At 43.3% G+C, this 16,543-nt stretch overlaps 1 protein-coding gene across 3 annotated transcripts; it reads right to left on the bottom strand.

Annotated features, from left to right (window-relative positions):
- Positions 1-29: 29 nt before the first annotated feature.
- Positions 30-16,475, bottom strand: bltp2 (bridge-like lipid transfer protein family member 2). 3 transcript variants are annotated; one of them, XM_088380419.1, is made up of 40 exons: positions 16,135-16,475; positions 15,553-15,665; positions 15,345-15,471; positions 15,218-15,267; positions 14,483-14,627; positions 14,054-14,172; positions 13,921-13,981; positions 13,667-13,856; positions 13,394-13,517; positions 13,197-13,321; positions 13,057-13,124; positions 12,847-12,983; positions 12,571-12,725; positions 12,208-12,401; positions 11,843-12,128; positions 11,556-11,761; positions 10,443-11,481; positions 9,828-10,019; positions 9,442-9,644; positions 9,204-9,322; positions 8,595-8,818; positions 8,329-8,519; positions 8,118-8,217; positions 7,820-8,019; positions 7,449-7,746; positions 7,002-7,159; positions 6,532-6,738; positions 6,216-6,315; positions 5,810-5,992; positions 5,619-5,740; positions 5,376-5,531; positions 4,878-4,999; positions 4,589-4,769; positions 4,224-4,310; positions 2,816-2,926; positions 2,600-2,735; positions 2,042-2,166; positions 1,861-1,962; positions 1,353-1,487; positions 30-991 (listed from the first exon to the last, which is right to left on the bottom strand). In XM_088380419.1, the coding sequence occupies exons 2-40, from the start codon at positions 15,621-15,623 to the stop codon at positions 803-805; spliced, it is 6,738 nt and encodes a 2,245-aa protein (XP_088236545.1). In that variant the 5' UTR covers positions 15,624-15,665; positions 16,135-16,475; the 3' UTR covers positions 30-802. The 3 variants fall into 3 exon arrangements, with proteins under 3 accessions (XP_088236545.1, XP_088236546.1, XP_088236544.1); XM_088380420.1 differs by having other exon boundaries at positions 12,571-12,689; positions 16,047-16,475; XM_088380418.1 differs by having other exon boundaries at positions 16,047-16,475.
- Between the last annotated feature and the right edge of the window lie 68 nt (positions 16,476-16,543).

The raw sequence follows: 16,543 nt of genomic DNA on the forward strand, positions 1-16,543 counted from the left end.
TGTATATAAATACAAACATCAGAAACAAATACTTTATTCAAATTACTTTATTATATAAAAGAAAGTAAAAAAGCAGTCTGCATCTCAATAAATCAGAATAAACAGAATCCCCTACATACTGGCTGTACCATATTTTTCTTTTAAGGGACTCCTTTATTATTCTCAGAAAAACTACTTTTTTGTGGGCAAGGTGGGCTAAAGTTATCGTGTGTCCAACATAAACATGTTGCTTGACTACCATTTTGTGGCATCAATAGGCAAAAACAATCACTTGTGAGTGGGTATAAATTTTTGCAGCAAGACTCTATAATCATGAATGACTATCAGTCGTTAGCTGTATGTCAAACAAACACATAACTGCCTTTGATGATAAAACCTTCTCAAAATTGCATGTCATGCGTGTACGCACTTTTTAGGATATTTTTGCTTGGTGGTGTGCCAAAGACTTCTTTTTGTAAAATAACTCAAAAGTAGGGGAAACACCGTCTTAATTTATTGAGATGCATCCATTTTTAATAAACTGTCATATTTTTTTTATCTTGTATTAATGCAACTCTTACAGCAGACGACATAGGCGAGGTTTTCACACGTGTTCCTGAACCAGCAGGAAGTGCTCAGAATGTGTTTAACAAGCAATTGTGCTTATTGGCTGAAATGCAGTGACAATGCTTAGTTAGCGTTTGGTCATATTTATAATCAACAGGCACCCGAGGGCTTTGCTTTTTGCAATGTGAATATCAGCAGGATCACATAATACAACGACACAAAACAATGCCTCTGAAAATTAGTGTGGCCCTCCAACTCACTTGCGTCGGCTGAAGATGCTCTTTTTGCCGGAACACTTGTCGGCGGCGCTGAGTCCAATGAGCAGCCGGGCCTTTTCGTCCTCTTCCTGCTGCTGCAGGCCCGAGTCGGCCTTGCCGTCAAACGTCTTGCCACGTGGGTCAGCGCCACCGGCGGCCGGCTTCAGGCGCAGCTTCTCCTTGATCATCTGATATGCAGGAAGAAGATTGGGGAGCATTGTTGAGAATATGTTGAGAAAATGCTCCAGTGTCCAGTAAAACTTGGTGATATGTATTTTAAACAAAATCTCAGATTTCCAACTGATTTAAGATATTAATCAGCATGTTAGCTTCTTGTGCTAGTTAGCCACACACCCGTTAGCGACCATACAGTATCCCATGACTTGCAAAGTTATAACAGTGCTGCTAGTTTTATTCTAGAAAGTAGCTGTTTGTTTTTCTTGTCATTTTCCAACTGACTTGCTACAAGCAACTTTTTTTCAAGAGGACTTTGTACAGATCTGGATCTAGATTATCATGATTGTATGCGTTTTTGGTAGTTTGCCATACTTGTGCAACCAGAGCCTTGCGGCTGTCTCGCTTCACAGCCATGGCGAAGTCCAACCACGTCCAGGTGTTGTTGTGGTACTCCAAGCATGGCAACACCAGGTTGAGGTCCTTCCAGTCCACGCTGCTTTTTTCTCCCTGAGGAAGATCATCACTTATAGTACACTCATGCTCACTGCACATTTCCTTGGTTGATTAATTCTGCAATTAAATTGATCGCTCACGCACGCATGCACACACTATTTTTGAAACTCCAAATCACACCTTTTTTTTTTTTCATAGTTTTGCCGGTCCTGTGACTTCTAGTTACATTCAACTTGTTTGCCACAATAAACATTTACAGCACCAACTTGAGATCAAATGAACTCCAGTTCCTCTGTGAGTTGATCAAAGTCACCCAGTGCTACAATCAATTCACCTCAGTTACTTCAAGATTAAATTAACGAATCAATCAGTTTCATACAATCAATCAGCTCAAAGATGATTATTACATCTTGTCAACATTAGTCACCTTATAGCTAACACAGAGCGGCACTTGAGGAATTTTGATGTAAATGAAGGAGTTGTTCATGGCCGCTCGCTCCTTCATCTTGTCGATGTCATCAACAGGATGCTGGTGAAGGAAAGTACACAGAGCACAATTACAATATTTTGTATCTAACCCTAACATGGTCAACTGCAAGTATCAATACCTCAAGAGGTTTTCTGAACGACCTCCTGACGCCGGTGCTGCGGTTCATTCCTTGGGCAACGCCTTTACTGGGGCCCATCGCACCCATGGTGTCCTCGGAAGACTGACGACTCTTCACGGGGATGCCTGCAATGTGGGGCGTAGAGATAGAACGAATGAAAATTATTATCATTATTATCATTATTTCATCTACATTATTTTTTTTTTACTTAACCAAATATAAAATCAGTAACCCCGTGCTCTTTGACATTATAAAGTGTAATCAGAGATTGATGGATTACGCTCTCCTGTACAATTTAAGCAAGTATATAATATTATTTTCCAAATGAATGATTCCAAACTGATTTGTCTAACTGCTAAATTCAGGTTGACTAGAATAAAGCTTTTAAATGACTTTTTGTCAACTCAAGGACTTTTATCCATCTGTGTTTCTCCTTTAAATCTGCAGACCGAGCTCTGTTACCCGAAAGCTGAAGTCAGGGCTAATGTCAGTTCCACCTCCACATCAGGAATGAGTGTGAAATTACAAAATACACAAGACACAAATGCAAAAACATACCTGTGGTAACCAGTCGGAACTTGTCTTCTTCGTCTGCTACCTCCTCTTCTTCAACATTCCTCCCGGGGAAGAAGAATCCCATCATTCTCTTGAAGAAGTGGTACATGAGCTGGATGGTGAGAGGCACCACATTTACCTGAAAACATGAGATTGTTTTTTTTTTTATTGTCAGTGTGGGGGCTGTGATGATGACGAGGAATGTGTGACTTTCTTCACCTCAAAGTGCTCCTTGACAGAGATCCCGCCCACCGGGGGGCGCACCTTGCTGAAAATGCGCAAGGCAAACTGACGTCCTGACTGACAGGGGCTCTGAGGGCGAAGCACCACCTATTGAAAGAGGTGTCATGAAAAAAAAATCCTTCTGCACTCTATCCTTTTGGACATATTCACTTCACTGTCCTTGGGCCTATTTGACAAATAAAGTCTAATACATTTGGTTAGTGCGAGTGTTCTGTTGCATTATCAGTTTTTCATGATATCAGTCAATTTGCATAATTCAAATGCAATGACTCAAAATGATCCACAATGTCAATTGTTCTTTTGGAAACATATGGCGCAAGGTGAATGTCAAATAATCAATGTTGTTAATGCTCTTCGTGCCACTTATTTATGAAAATTTTAACCCTGCACAATAGAACAACAATGATAAATAACCAATAAATTAAAATAAAAGTTCCCATCCTGGCACATGCATGCAATATATGCATCATGCTTAATGATACTGCCACAATGTACAATGGTAATAAAACTTACAGATATAAAGAAATGCCAATAATCAGTCAAATAATGCGCTCTTGTCACGCACGAGCACATGCAATAAAGGATGACTCATGCAATCGCGCCTCTCGCCAGTTATTCAGGATGATCACCTTGCACAATAGAGATTAACACAAGAAATAATCCATAGGATCAAAAAATGTCCACATGAACATTTCATGGATAAGTGCATCATTCATCTCTCTAGTCAATCGTAATATCTGCAACTTTTCACAATAGAAATAAACACGAAGACTTTAATTCACTAATGGCCTCATGCTTTTAAGACACATTGTAATAAATTAGGCTGGATGATGCTGTTCGTGAATGGAGAACTCATGGAACAGTGGGCGATGTCATGTGGACAAATACGATGGCATCAACAGACCAACAGCGATGTGCATACGTACCCTCACACGCTGCATGCGGGAAACCAGGCAGACAATGTAGACAATTTAAAAAGCATTTTCCACTTTATCAATTTAGTAAATGGTGATAGAATAACATAAATGCTCAAACTTTTTGATTGCAGGGACCAATTATATGGGAGAAATTTCTCCAAGGGCATCCTCACAATTCTACCTCTGGAACTAAAAAATTGAAGATTTTTAAGAAAAAAGGTGAAAAATCAATACATACTTTATCTGCAAATAATCTTTAAGTAATCTTTAAAAAATTAAAACGTATTTAAAAAAAAAAAGTAAAACAGAAAATAATCCTGCATTTTGTTTAAATAAAAAATTTGATCTTCAGTAATAATATACACTTTTAGAAATGGCTTTTTTTTTTTTTTTTTTGCAAAGACCCAAGGCTACACCTGGCAGTTTGATGCTTATGATGAGCATTTAGTGGACTTGATAGACATTACCTTGTAGGCTGCATTGGGCAGCAGGTTGTTCATGGTGAACCATCCCAACTCCAGCAGATGCTCTGCTGTGTCGTCAGACTTGTTGAGCTGTTTGGGGAAAGAATGAGTCAACTCCAGAAGCCCAGCTGAAAGACCAGCATTGTTTTTCCTTGGCCTGGCAATTATTCCGTTCTACTGATTCATTTGGTGTTATTTGTCAGAACTATTTCTTATTTAGTGTAAGAGTCAGTGTTGCCAACTAAACAATTTGGCTGCTACATTGAGTGACTTTTCCTACAGCTTTTTCTCCTAAAAAGCTACATAAAAAGACTACAAGGTCAAGAAATGAAGATTTTATTTTAGGCCCAGCCCTTGTCGTCCCTCACCTTACTGTACATGAACCTCTGCAGCTCCAGTTCAGCGATTCCCAACTGGCCATCCTCTTCCGTCAGACACCAGCGTGCCTGAGCAAAATAGATCTCGGTCCTCCTTGCCACGCTCACGTCCTCCGGCGGCTTGCGCAGCTCTAGCTTGTTGGCCCGCTGCAGTTGGAAGTCCTTAAAGCACCTGAGAAGAAATGGGATATTAAGCACAAGTAGCCCATGTGCATTACTTAGCCCGCCCTTGATTTAGAGTAGACCAAGATCACTGAATCGGCACAGATGTGGTGAGAACCTGATGAGGATGTTAAGCTCCTCGCTCTTCATCTGCATGTCATTTTTCTCCTGGTTGAGCTGGTTCTGCAGTTGCGTATTGATCTCGTTCAGCTCGTCAATACTCAACTCCTCGGGTTGTGCCTTGGAATTGGTGATCAATCAAGAAAGAATAAGACAGGGATGGAGTTAGATTTATGGATAGCTTTAGAATTGACACCATTTTGCATTTTTTAATACTGTCCAACGTAACACAAAAAAATTACACTTGTTCCTAGTGACAAATAAAATACATACATTCCTAATCTTACAAAAAAACTAAACAAAATTGTTTCTGTTCACCTTGGGGTGCCACTTTCCCCCAATTAAACATATGAGGCAACATTCTCACCTTTTTACTATTTTCTATGTAGGGTGCCTTGCTACTGAATGGATAACTCCAGTATGTGTCAATATTAATGTTGGATAATGACCCTTGCTAGAACCCTTGCAAAGTGCAAGGCAACAATGTACAACTCACCCTAATGTTGGAGTAAATCTGCTTTTCCAGGCGTCTTATCTGGGCCAGGTGCTGCCTAACCGCCTCCTGGAGATGCAAGATGCTGCTTCGCTGCTCCTCGGGGTTACTAGAGATCTCCAACTGGAAGCGCACACGCTGCTTCTTCTCACTGTGCTCCTGCAGGGGGAACATTGAAGGAAGGCAAAAAAACACCATCAGCCAAGAAAAACATGGATAGGAGCAGCTGCTCTCGTACTGCCCCACCTTGCGTCTTGGCTCCACATGGAGCAAGAGGTTGTTCACGATGTCCAGAATCATGGCATATTGAATGGGGTTGGTGGATATTTCCAGGTCGTGATGAATGAGGGTGAATGTGTCCACAGCACCTTGGAAATTATTAAATCGGGAGTAAATTGATGCTAAAATAGCAAAATCTGTATGGGAACCATACACACCAGCCTGCTTCTTCAGCAGGTCTTCCTTCTCATGGTGGTTTCTCAGCTCAGGTGGTTTAATCTGTGTGGCGAGCTCCGGGTTGATGTCGTGACTGTAACTGATGTAGTGCATTCGGCAACTGCAGCGGGAGATGATGCGCTGGACCTGCTGGGCCTCGTTCACCTGCGCCGGCTGGTTCCAGTCTGTGCCCACACATACAAAGGTCGCACATCTTGTTGGTTGAATCGGGTTTATAAGCTCCTCAGAAAAAAAGTCAGTCGTCAGATGAATTGCAAGATCACTCTAAAACATACTATAACATTTACAGGTGAACTTAATTTGTCTCTGTTTTCAGTGTTTCAGTGCTTTTTGCATCATTTGCTTTTCACTTCCAAGTGAGAGAAGTCTGTGTGTCATCAGTCATACCTGTAGTGGTGCTCACCATTCCACCCACGGCCTGGCCACTTTCCATCAGCTCCAGCACCGAGTCAAGATTCCGCTGCCGATGCTCCTCAATGTTTTTTACCTGAACACAAAGTCGCAAAAAGCTATATGGGACACTTCTTTTTTATCAACTGCATGAAATTTCTACAATGAGTCCGTCTTTGAACGATCCCTGGGAGCTGTTAAAATCTGATGAAATCAAATAGTGAATTTTGAAAGCACCTCTGGAAATGAGAGAAGCAACATTTAAAACAGAGCGACCTCCAAAGTCTCAATACTCAGCAAGAATTTAGCCCACCTCCAACCACAGCTGCCAGTCCTCCTGCTCCGATGGGTTGGGCTCCATGGTGGCAAAGTACTGCATGCCATCCAGCAGGCAGGTCCAGGTGGTCTTTTGCTTCAATGTGTCATTGTACCAGGCCGGGTGGTGCTCACACTGCAGCAATTGGGCCTTGGCTGCAGACACCAGCACGCAGCCGGCTGTCTCTGTCCCACGCAGCATCATCTGCGAGTGGCACATTTGATTTTTTACAACTCCGGGAAAAGTACATGCAAACAGATTTATATAGCACATTCAGTGTGATCACTTTAAACTCAATTTTTCCTTTGCGGCACTCTTCTAAATTTTCCATGATGAAAAGCATCAAAGGTAGCAAAAGCCTCTTTTAAACACAGAGGTCTCACTGTTTGAGTGAACATTCAATTTGGAGACTGCTATTTGGGATCTTATTAAATTAAGCTCTCAGCATGGTTTTGAAGGTAGTGTACCTGGCAGTTGACCAACTCAATAAACCAGTTTCGGTTGTAGACGTCATCAGTCTGACAGGCTGCGATGCCGCACAGCTGGTCACTGACGCCCGAGTCCTCTTCGGAAAACACCACAAACTTGTCTGTTTCTTCAATAAGCTTCTGGAGCATGGATGTTCCTATAGTGAGAAGGAGCAAAAGAAGAAGAATTACTGCGACTTTCCCTGACTTTGTGGATTATTCCCGTTGTTATGCTTATTTCCACTGTACTCAATAGTGGTTCAACAAAAAGAGCTGCAGAGTGGAGTGTTTGCATCAATATGTTATGCTTGACAGAGAATTTATTTTGACTGTGGATTTATTTGGAGTTTATTTCTATGGATTCTATCACATTCAATCACATAATGATATGATTTGGTATGTTGTACACTGTATTTTTTTTTTTTTTAAATGAAGTAAAGTCCTCACCCTCATGTGGACTTTTCTCAGCTCGACTTAGTGTGGACACAACAGGTGTGGTGGGCGCAGTGGTGGGTGAATAGTTTGAAGGTGAGCGCTTCAGCTTCTTGGCCTGTAGCTGCGTGTCAATTCGCAGGCCCTTCAGCGCTTCCGTGGAGAGGTTTCTCTTCAGGACTGAGGCTTTTTTGTAGCCGTCATACAGCCCAAATGCTATGTTCCTATTGGTGGTGGTCCAGGAGGCACGCAGGTCCACAAGGCGCAGCTTGTGAGTGTACGTCGCGTTGGTCTCATCCTTTGGGTTCACTTCCTGTCAAGAACAAAAGAACACATTACACAAAAACACCACAGCAAGATTGATGCTTGTAGATGTACAGCATCACCTCTTCCACACGGTTGCTCTGTCGCTGGTAGCTCAGGGAGGACAGGCTGAGCAGGTGGGTCTTGTTCACCTGAGCGTTAATCTGGTGGTCGGCCGTCTCGTCCCATGTGGAGGCCATCAGGTGCACAGTCACCTGCGACAACTCACTCACCATCTGAGTCACATTCCATTCCGAGATCAGCCTCCTCATGACAGTGCCAGCTGTTTGAGCAGACATGCATGATATAAAAGAGAGTTGCATCAAATAAAAAAAATAATAAAACATACTAAACATTCATTTTGAAAGGAAATAAAAATACCCTGCGGAATTAGTCTTTGAGCCCCTCGAGTGAAGACGTGGCCCTTTTTACACTCCACTTGAATACCTCTTTGCTGGGCAAAGGATGCCCAGTAGTGAACCTGAAGAACACACAAATCCAATGCCATATGACACAATACTGCACCCAAGGACAACTATAGCACAGATGACATGACTGCATACATAATCCAATGAGGAGAGGCAACATGTACTTGTAATTGTGGGAAGGCAGCTGTGTAGGACATCTGCTTGTAATGCTGACCCAGCTTCCTTCGCACGGGTTTGAGGCTATGAAAGAGCTTTCCTCTGCATATGGGCCGAGACACACCGGTCCAGGTGGCCCAGAAGTTCTGCATCCAGCGCAGAGTGCTGCTGTACAGCAAGATTCTCGGCTGGGATGATTCTGGAAAAGAATGCAAAACGGAAGCTTTTCATATGGCACTCACACACATGCACGTACACAAACACTCACTCTCACCAGAGCCACAGTGCTGGTTAAGGTCCATTGTGATAGACAAGTTGAGATTCTCCGAGCGAAATGCCCTGTAAGAGTCATGCGGCTGTCCCGAGGTCACACTCGCAACGTTCTCTGTCGAGCAAAGTGTGACGGCATGGTGATCGTGAGGGTTGCCATGGCAGAGCCACTGTAGGTCGAGAGTCATGCACAAATTGGGAAGGTGGAGAAAGCAGATGTCATCATACCTAAGATGGAAAAAGAAGAAAGAAAGTTATATCAAGCACGCACGCACGCACACACACACACGCGCGCACACACTTTATTCTTCTGTTCTTTTTTTTTCCAAGAGTCCTTTATAGTAATCTGAAAAGTAGTTAGATATGGAATCAAAGATGTTAAATTTAGTGTCGAAATTGTTAAAAATAGTACGAAATCACTATATTTAGTTCAAAGTGACTAGGTTGGCAATGTTAAGTACACAACCAGGGCGAGAAGTGGAGGTAAGCAAAAGAGAAATATTTCTTTAACTTGTGTATTTTGGGAAAATAATGCCCGAAAGCTTTCGTTATGATATCTGGGCTCTGTTTTAAAGTAAGAAATTAAAGATTGATTCAAACTAAACATACTCACTTTGATGCCGTCCTGACATTGACATTTAAATCTCCTTTAAACACAAACTGGCCGGGGTTCCAGTCAAAGTTGAGCTTGCTCCATTCCCAGTGCAAGTTCTCTGTGGTGTTGTAAGGGTCCTGTATCAATGCAAAGTTCTTATATTAGACCGGGTAAAAGGATGGAAGGAAAGATATTTTGTTAAAATGTTGTTGACATCTGGATATTTAACAATGAATGATATACGCTGGAGTTTTACCTCTGTGGCAAGCTGGTGAAGATTGGCCTGTTCAATGTCCATTACAAAGCGTCCATGTAGCAAAAGGCGACTTTTGTCCCACCAGGCGAGAAGAGGTGAGGGATCTGCCGTCAGTTTGGTGAGCAGGTCAACCGACTGGCCGATCAGGGTCCACGCCGGGTCCCAACACGGCCCCCAGACGATGGTGTAGAGGCAAATGTTGGCTGCATATAAATAATGAGACCACAGCAAATTCAGTCTTCTGTAAAGCTGGTACACTCATTTAGTGATTTGTAAAAATTTAGCCCGATTGCCAAAAGGAGGAAAAATGCTACGATTTGGTTATGTGTGTACTGTACTGAAGTTAGCCCCAATATGGGGGACATGGTGAAACCACAGGAACTCACATTTGAAGTCGTAGTAGAACTTTAGGGGTGGCATGTTCCTGTGCACCGTCACATCTCCCCATGGCAGGCCTAGCGAAACCGTTTCTTTCCGGTGAGCTCTGACCTGTCCGTCCTGCTCAGTACCGATAAGGCGTCCTGACAGCGACCAGTCCCGGATCTCAAACAGGTAGCGTGGGTAGTCCCGAATTCTCACTGAACAGACAAACAAATTTAACTATGAGACATAGACTAAGTAATTATTCATTGAGATTTTGTCAAACTATAAATGGTGGGACGTAATAAAGAATTTTTTTTTTTACTTCACTTAAGTAGATATATTCTTTCAACTTGTTACTTGAGTATTTTTTTTTTCAGATAAATGTACTTTCTACTCCTTTTTTGTAAAAGTAGGCTTTTTACTCTTTTCAACCTCCACAAAGATGGGCACAATTTAAAAAACACCTCAAGTCAGAGAAAGGTAGTCAAGGAGTGATTTCAGAGTCTTCACTTTTAACTTTCACTTGAATATAAAATCTGTATTAGTACTACTTTTACCAGTCTTTTTTATCACAAGTGTATGGGACTTTTAAAATATAAAGACTGTGTGTGTTTTTTTTTCAACCTCTGGAAACGAACCCAAAAATGAAGTCAGTTTGAACTTAACAACGCGGCACCACTGGACAACCAAGTGGAGTCCCTCTCTGGGGAAGGGGCTGATCCTGTCGATGTCCCTCAGCTGTTCTTTCACACGTTCTGGACCGTGAAGCGACTGGTCAGCCAGGACAACCAGCTCCAGGTCGGACACCGTCCATGTCAGCAGTGACTTCCTCATGGGGGTGTTGGCGTAGAGTCGTCGTGAGCGCTGAATGTAGATCTCAATGTGTTTCTTCTCCAGCGAGCTGTACAGCTCCTCAATCTTTCTGGCCGGCAGAAGCTCGCCGTGCTGCTTGCGTAGGTCGGCTACCTTCTTGTCCAGCAGCTGCAGACGCTTGGCGCTCTCTTTGCTCTCGTCCTTCATCAGCTCGTAATTGTCACGCAGTTTGATCTCAAAGATGTCGTCCAGGAAGACGAAGGAAAACTGATTGATTTTGAAAACGAGGTCTGGTGGTGGACACAGCTGAGTGGAGGAGGTCGAGCCGGGTGGGCGGTGCAAGGTCTTTAACCACTTCTGCACGCTGATAGCCCTGTCGAAGGTGTCGGAGAAGTTGTACTGGTAGGGGAACTCCACGGAAAGGAGTGGACAGGTGAAAACCCAGATGCGGTTGTGAGGCGTGGTGAAAGAGGGGAAACTGTTCCTGTGCAGCTGCACTTCTGGCAGCTCGCCGTGCGTCGCCACATCCAAGCCATTGAAGGTGATGATATCATGGCCGTCAAAGTTAAACGCCACTGAAGGTGTGCGCATGTGCACTGAGCCAGCGTGCTTGGAGAGGGACAGCGTTTCGGTGTGGAGGAGAATGCAGTTGTGCTCGCCCACATGAGCTGTCACGCGAGCTGCACCCAGTTCTAACAGCACACTTAGACTACTTTGATTGCCTTCATCTGGTCTGATTAGGCACTGATCTTCTCGTTCGCCGCTGAACATATGGCAGCAATCCAATGCTTCAGTCATGTGCTGATACAAAAACATGTGGTCTGGGGGTGTCCATATCACGGCCAGACCATTTTCACACTGAACCTGTTCGGGAAAACACATTAAGGACTCATTAGGATTTCCCATCACACCCGATCCCATCCATCTAAAAAATTTACCTGCAATGTGTGGGTGCTGACGTGATAGCAGAGTGCCATGGCGGTGAGACTGACAATGGGCTCATCAATCTGAGAAGAAGGACAGCATGTCTCAGTGTTTTCCGTGAGTGTCTTAATGACGGAGAACCCAACGCCCTGCAGAGACAGCTGCGAGCTCTCGGCCGAGGTCATCGCTCTGATGGAATCCATCCTTAAAGACAGAGCTCCTAAATGGACAGTAAATACGTAGGCCTAATTATTAATTCACAGGAGACAAATTCTTTAAGGCTGTTTAAAATCAAACCTGCCTGCTAGATTGGAAACCGTGAAAACGTTGACATCCTCCAAATGGAAGTCCAGTTTGAACAACAGAGGCAAGGAAGAGGTGGGTTGTCCCACATCAGCAGTAGTGGGAGGCACTAAGGGCTCATCTGACAGCCTGCCTCCAACTGGAGTGGAGATGACAGAGAGCAGACGAGACAAACACAGCGCGCAGGTCTCAGACAGTTCCACTTGGAGTCCCTTCAGGCTGGACTCCACACTCAAGGATGGAGTGCTGCCATTCAACTCACTGATGGCTCGATTCCAGCTCCCCTTGATTGACAGGACAGTTATGCTTAATTCAACACCCAAATAAATGCATCATGACTGGACCTTATTGAATTTTTCCTACCTGAAGATCGAGGGAGTCGAGAATGAGTGCTTCACCCCACACGTGTTTGCCGGGAGGATGTGGGGCTTGCTGGATATGAGAGCCTTGGCCCACTCGCCACCAGAAACTGTCCAAGTTTAATGAGGCCCGCTGGTGCACGTTGCGGGACTCTAGGCTGTCTTGGTCCACTTTAAAGTCCAAAAGATGTCGTAGTTCTGCACATACAAAAGCACAAGTAAAAAAATATATCAAATACAACTGAAACAGCAATACTGGATAAATTATACTTTTACACAAGTAGTAAATAAAATATTGAGAAAATAAAATATAAATAAAATATTTTGCTTTACTGCCACAACACGCCATGACATTAGACTGTAATACCTGCACTGGCAGAGAGGAAACCAAGGGTAAAAGGTGTGGTGTCTCCAAGTTGCACAGACACATTGAGGTTGGACACAGAGGAAGAGATCATCACAGGGGCGTCCAGATGGGGCAGGCGTCTGAGGAAGAGGAGGATGGGAAAAAAATCGAATGGACTACGCACAACAGACAGAATGATGCGGTTGTGGATAAAACACACAAAAAGATAGCTTATCATTATTATATTATTATAGAAGAAATAATTACAGTAGTCGTTCCCCTCCCATCAGCACTTGCCTTTTCCGACGTGACGCCTTTCTGTGGATCAACTGTCCCCTTGGCAGAAGATTGAGCCAGTGGGAGAACTCATGGTGACGGTAATGGACGATGCAAGTGTTGACAGCAAAAGAGCCAGAAATGTCCATGGAAGTGACCTACAGCAAAAAGAAACTCAAGTGGCAAATCTTTCTAGTTTTTCCTCAGACAACAACAAAAAAGTGTCCTTGCCTGCAGGGATGTTTTCAGTGTGTTTACACACAGAATTCTTTGCCTGGTTTGTGACAAAAGCAGTCCATCTGGCCCAAAAAATATTAAATGTTATTTGCAACTCTCTATTCACTTCATGTGAAGTCCAGATGTACACTGACCCTCCAGAAGGAGATCCAGGCTGCTCTGGGGAAAGCTCAGCTCGGGGGTGAAGCTCTTCAGAGGAAGCTGCTCACTGTCACGAGTGTAGCAAAGCTTTAAAGACTTGAGCGTCCAGTTCAGGTGTCTGCAAAATTTGGGTGAGTGGGGGTATGTGTCAATACCAGATTTCGGAACACAAAATCAAACCATGACTCACCTTTTTTGACTGTGCATGGACAAGGTTATATTTGTGTTGTCAAACTCCACGTTGGCCTTGCGCGGGACGACACTGTGAAATTGTTCAACAGCTTCCGTTTTGATGAATTCCGCGTCCAAACACTCTGGGCAACCCCAAAAAATTCATGTTAAAATTGCACTTATGCAATGTTTACAACACGATCGCTCCAATCGCCAGTTATTCTGCTGACCGCCACCTTGAATCATAGAAACATTGTGAAAGTAAACTTGTTAGTTCAGTGGAATGACTTACCTTGCAATTGCTCACCAGACGGGTCTTGAGTCGTCCTTTGTGTTACCAGTACGGGGCTGAGGAAGAGGCCCTCGTGCAGCTCAGCCAGCAGCGTCCTGACGCGTAGCGACAGCGAGCCAGGCCTCATCTCGGGGAGACTCACATCGCCCGACAGCAGCAGGTTGAACGCCACCTCTGCCAGACAAATGTCCTGCAAAATCGGATCCCACATTAGGCATACTGACGTACAATTCAGTCCGTAATGGGACACTCACCAGCTGGCTGCTTTTGAGAACTTTGCTGCTTAATTGTCCCACCGAGAAGTCCCATGCGAGCCTGTAAGGAACGACACGTTTGTTCGCAAAAAGTAATTTACCACATTTATGCAACCAGAAAGTGGTTAGTCACCTTTTACTGTGGTGGTCCAGCAACAACGTGACAGACGTGATGGTCATGTGCCACAGCGACTCGGACAACGCCATGTTCAGGACCATCACGTTGACTGAGCTGATGTGGAAGGACAGCAGCTGCGGAGAATGGTGTGGGCAGTGAGTTGCTTTTTCGAGCTACTTATGTATGTCCTGTACTGTCCATCACCAGTTCTAGATATTCAGCTTTTGGGTGAAATTTCAAGCTGCACCGAAATGCACTACAACTTTGAATGTCTCTGAACATCTGAGACTCTTCCTTTCCGTCTCTGTATCTCTAAAAATGATGATGCAATATTTTCCACTGGTGTGAACGCTTGCTTGGTCATTGGTGCTCTAACCAGTCAGGGAATACCCCGTTTTTCACCCCAAAATGGATAAATGAGTTCCACTGTATTTTGGTACATACTTGTGATAGTAAGCGAAGTGTTGTGACATTGATGGAAACCGTTCCCGTTTTTTCCCCATGGCTCGTCCTCTTCGTTAGCGGTCCGAGAGGAACTTGTAAGTCGAAGCGAACTCTTGTCTCGCCCACGCACAATGCCAGGTATTTCCTTAAAAAAAAAAAAAACATAGTGAACACAAAAACTCCACTCCATTTTTTTATTTATTTACTTATTTATATCAATTATATTTAATTGGTGAGGGGCGAAATCACATAATAACAATAGGACACATACAGTATTGTACATTGCAGGGAGGACTAGAGTTAGATTATTGCAACTTTTAGACTCAGTGGATGCCTCATGGTGTGTTTATCTTTTTTTATTATGTCAGGTGGCAGTTATGAAAAATTGTTCAAACACGATCTTATCATAGTAATTGCACGGCACATTGTACACAGGTATGTGCCCGTGTGCGCGGGTGGTTATGTATTTCTTTTGTGCAACAGGGTGGTTTTGAATAATAACTTTTGAGGCGCCATCATATTTACATGAAACGCCTATGTTGCACAAGGTCATGTGTTTGTGCATGTACTGTGGAGTTGTATTTAATTCTCTGAATGATTTCTGATTACTTTGTTTATATCTATTGGGTAAGGAGTCTGTCATCAATAAACACAGGGAACAATTGCGAATAAGCCTTAAAGAACCACAACATAATATCAATATGTTCAGGCAAAACACACAATGTTTTTACTTACGGTAAATCCTGATTCAGAAGTTTGCTCGAAATCCATATCCTATCAATTTCCTGCCATGAAGAAATAAGTATAAGGGCCACATGGGAAAAGCTGCAATCATGTCCCACTTAGACAGTGTGTCACTTACCACAGTGTGCAGCGGGTGAAACTGGATACTGACTCCTTGGACTGAGAACAGTCCCACTGATTTTATCTTCAAGTCTGCATTCAGCTTTGTCTGGAAGACTCGTACTGCCAGAGTGTTGACTAGCCATCTTAGAATGAAAGTGGAAATAATACATCGTTTCAACGAGGATAGCCAGTAGTTGGATGCTCCTAAAGTGAGGAACACTTACCGGAATATGATGCATGACAACACAATGACAAGAAACAGGATTGTGAGGAAGGAAATGAGCAGGAAAGACATGACGTCTCAAGTTGTGTGGACATGGAGCTATTTTATCAGCTTCTGTCATGGAAAGAGAGACACAAGTGTTTGAACTTGACAACTTTCTGTATTCAGAAAGGTATGAAACGCCCCCTCCCCACAAAATGAAATTGTCAGAGGTAATATTTCACTGCTAACCCTGAAAGCAAAACAACAAGTACCTTGTAACGGTAGCAAATGATTGTGTACAAAAACAGTACAACACGAATTAGCATCAAGCTAATAACACCTCGGGAAAACTTACTTGTAACGTGCTTGTAAAAATGACAGTACACATTTTAGTCAGACAGATAACTTTAGAATATCTAGTTACCCCAAACTCGTGCGACGCGTCATCAAACAGAAAAAAAAATCTGCAGTAAATCTGTGCTAGCAGGCTAATGCTAAGGCTAATGCTCTTACCTTCTACCATGCAAGAGGAAGGAACTTTCTTGCAGAGTAGAGACTCGAGAGGGTGTCTGTTTTACCCGTCCAAGTTTTATAAACTCACCTAGCCTGGCATTTTTATGGTGAATGGGCTCCGTGGCACCGCAAAATAGAGCGGTGACAGCTGACAGTTTAGCCCGCAAAGTAAGCGTCAACACTCCGCCCCTCTCGGCTTGAGAAGAGGCGACGTTGTGCAGAAATTACGTATTCAAAATGCAAAAAGTTTTTTTTTTTTTTGTTTCATACGCACACCGTCATATGCGGGACTCGAACTCACGGTGTCGGCACACAAGACAGGCCAACGTACGCTTACACCATCAGCGTTAAGAATGAACTTCAATCAAAAATAGTTTTGATTCACTGTACTGTAATTATAATTGTAATGCGAAAATTATGTAATGAGAAAAATTATACATCTTCTCTTTTCAAGCCAAAAATTGTTGGGTGAGTCTCACAGTTCTATCGGTCAATTT

The sequence above is a fragment of the Syngnathus floridae genome, chromosome 7, assembly GCF_059516105.1.
Source record: "Syngnathus floridae isolate MCC-2025c chromosome 7, RoL_Sflo_1.0, whole genome shotgun sequence".
NCBI classification, from domain to species: Eukaryota; Metazoa; Chordata; class Actinopteri; order Syngnathiformes; family Syngnathidae; genus Syngnathus; species Syngnathus floridae.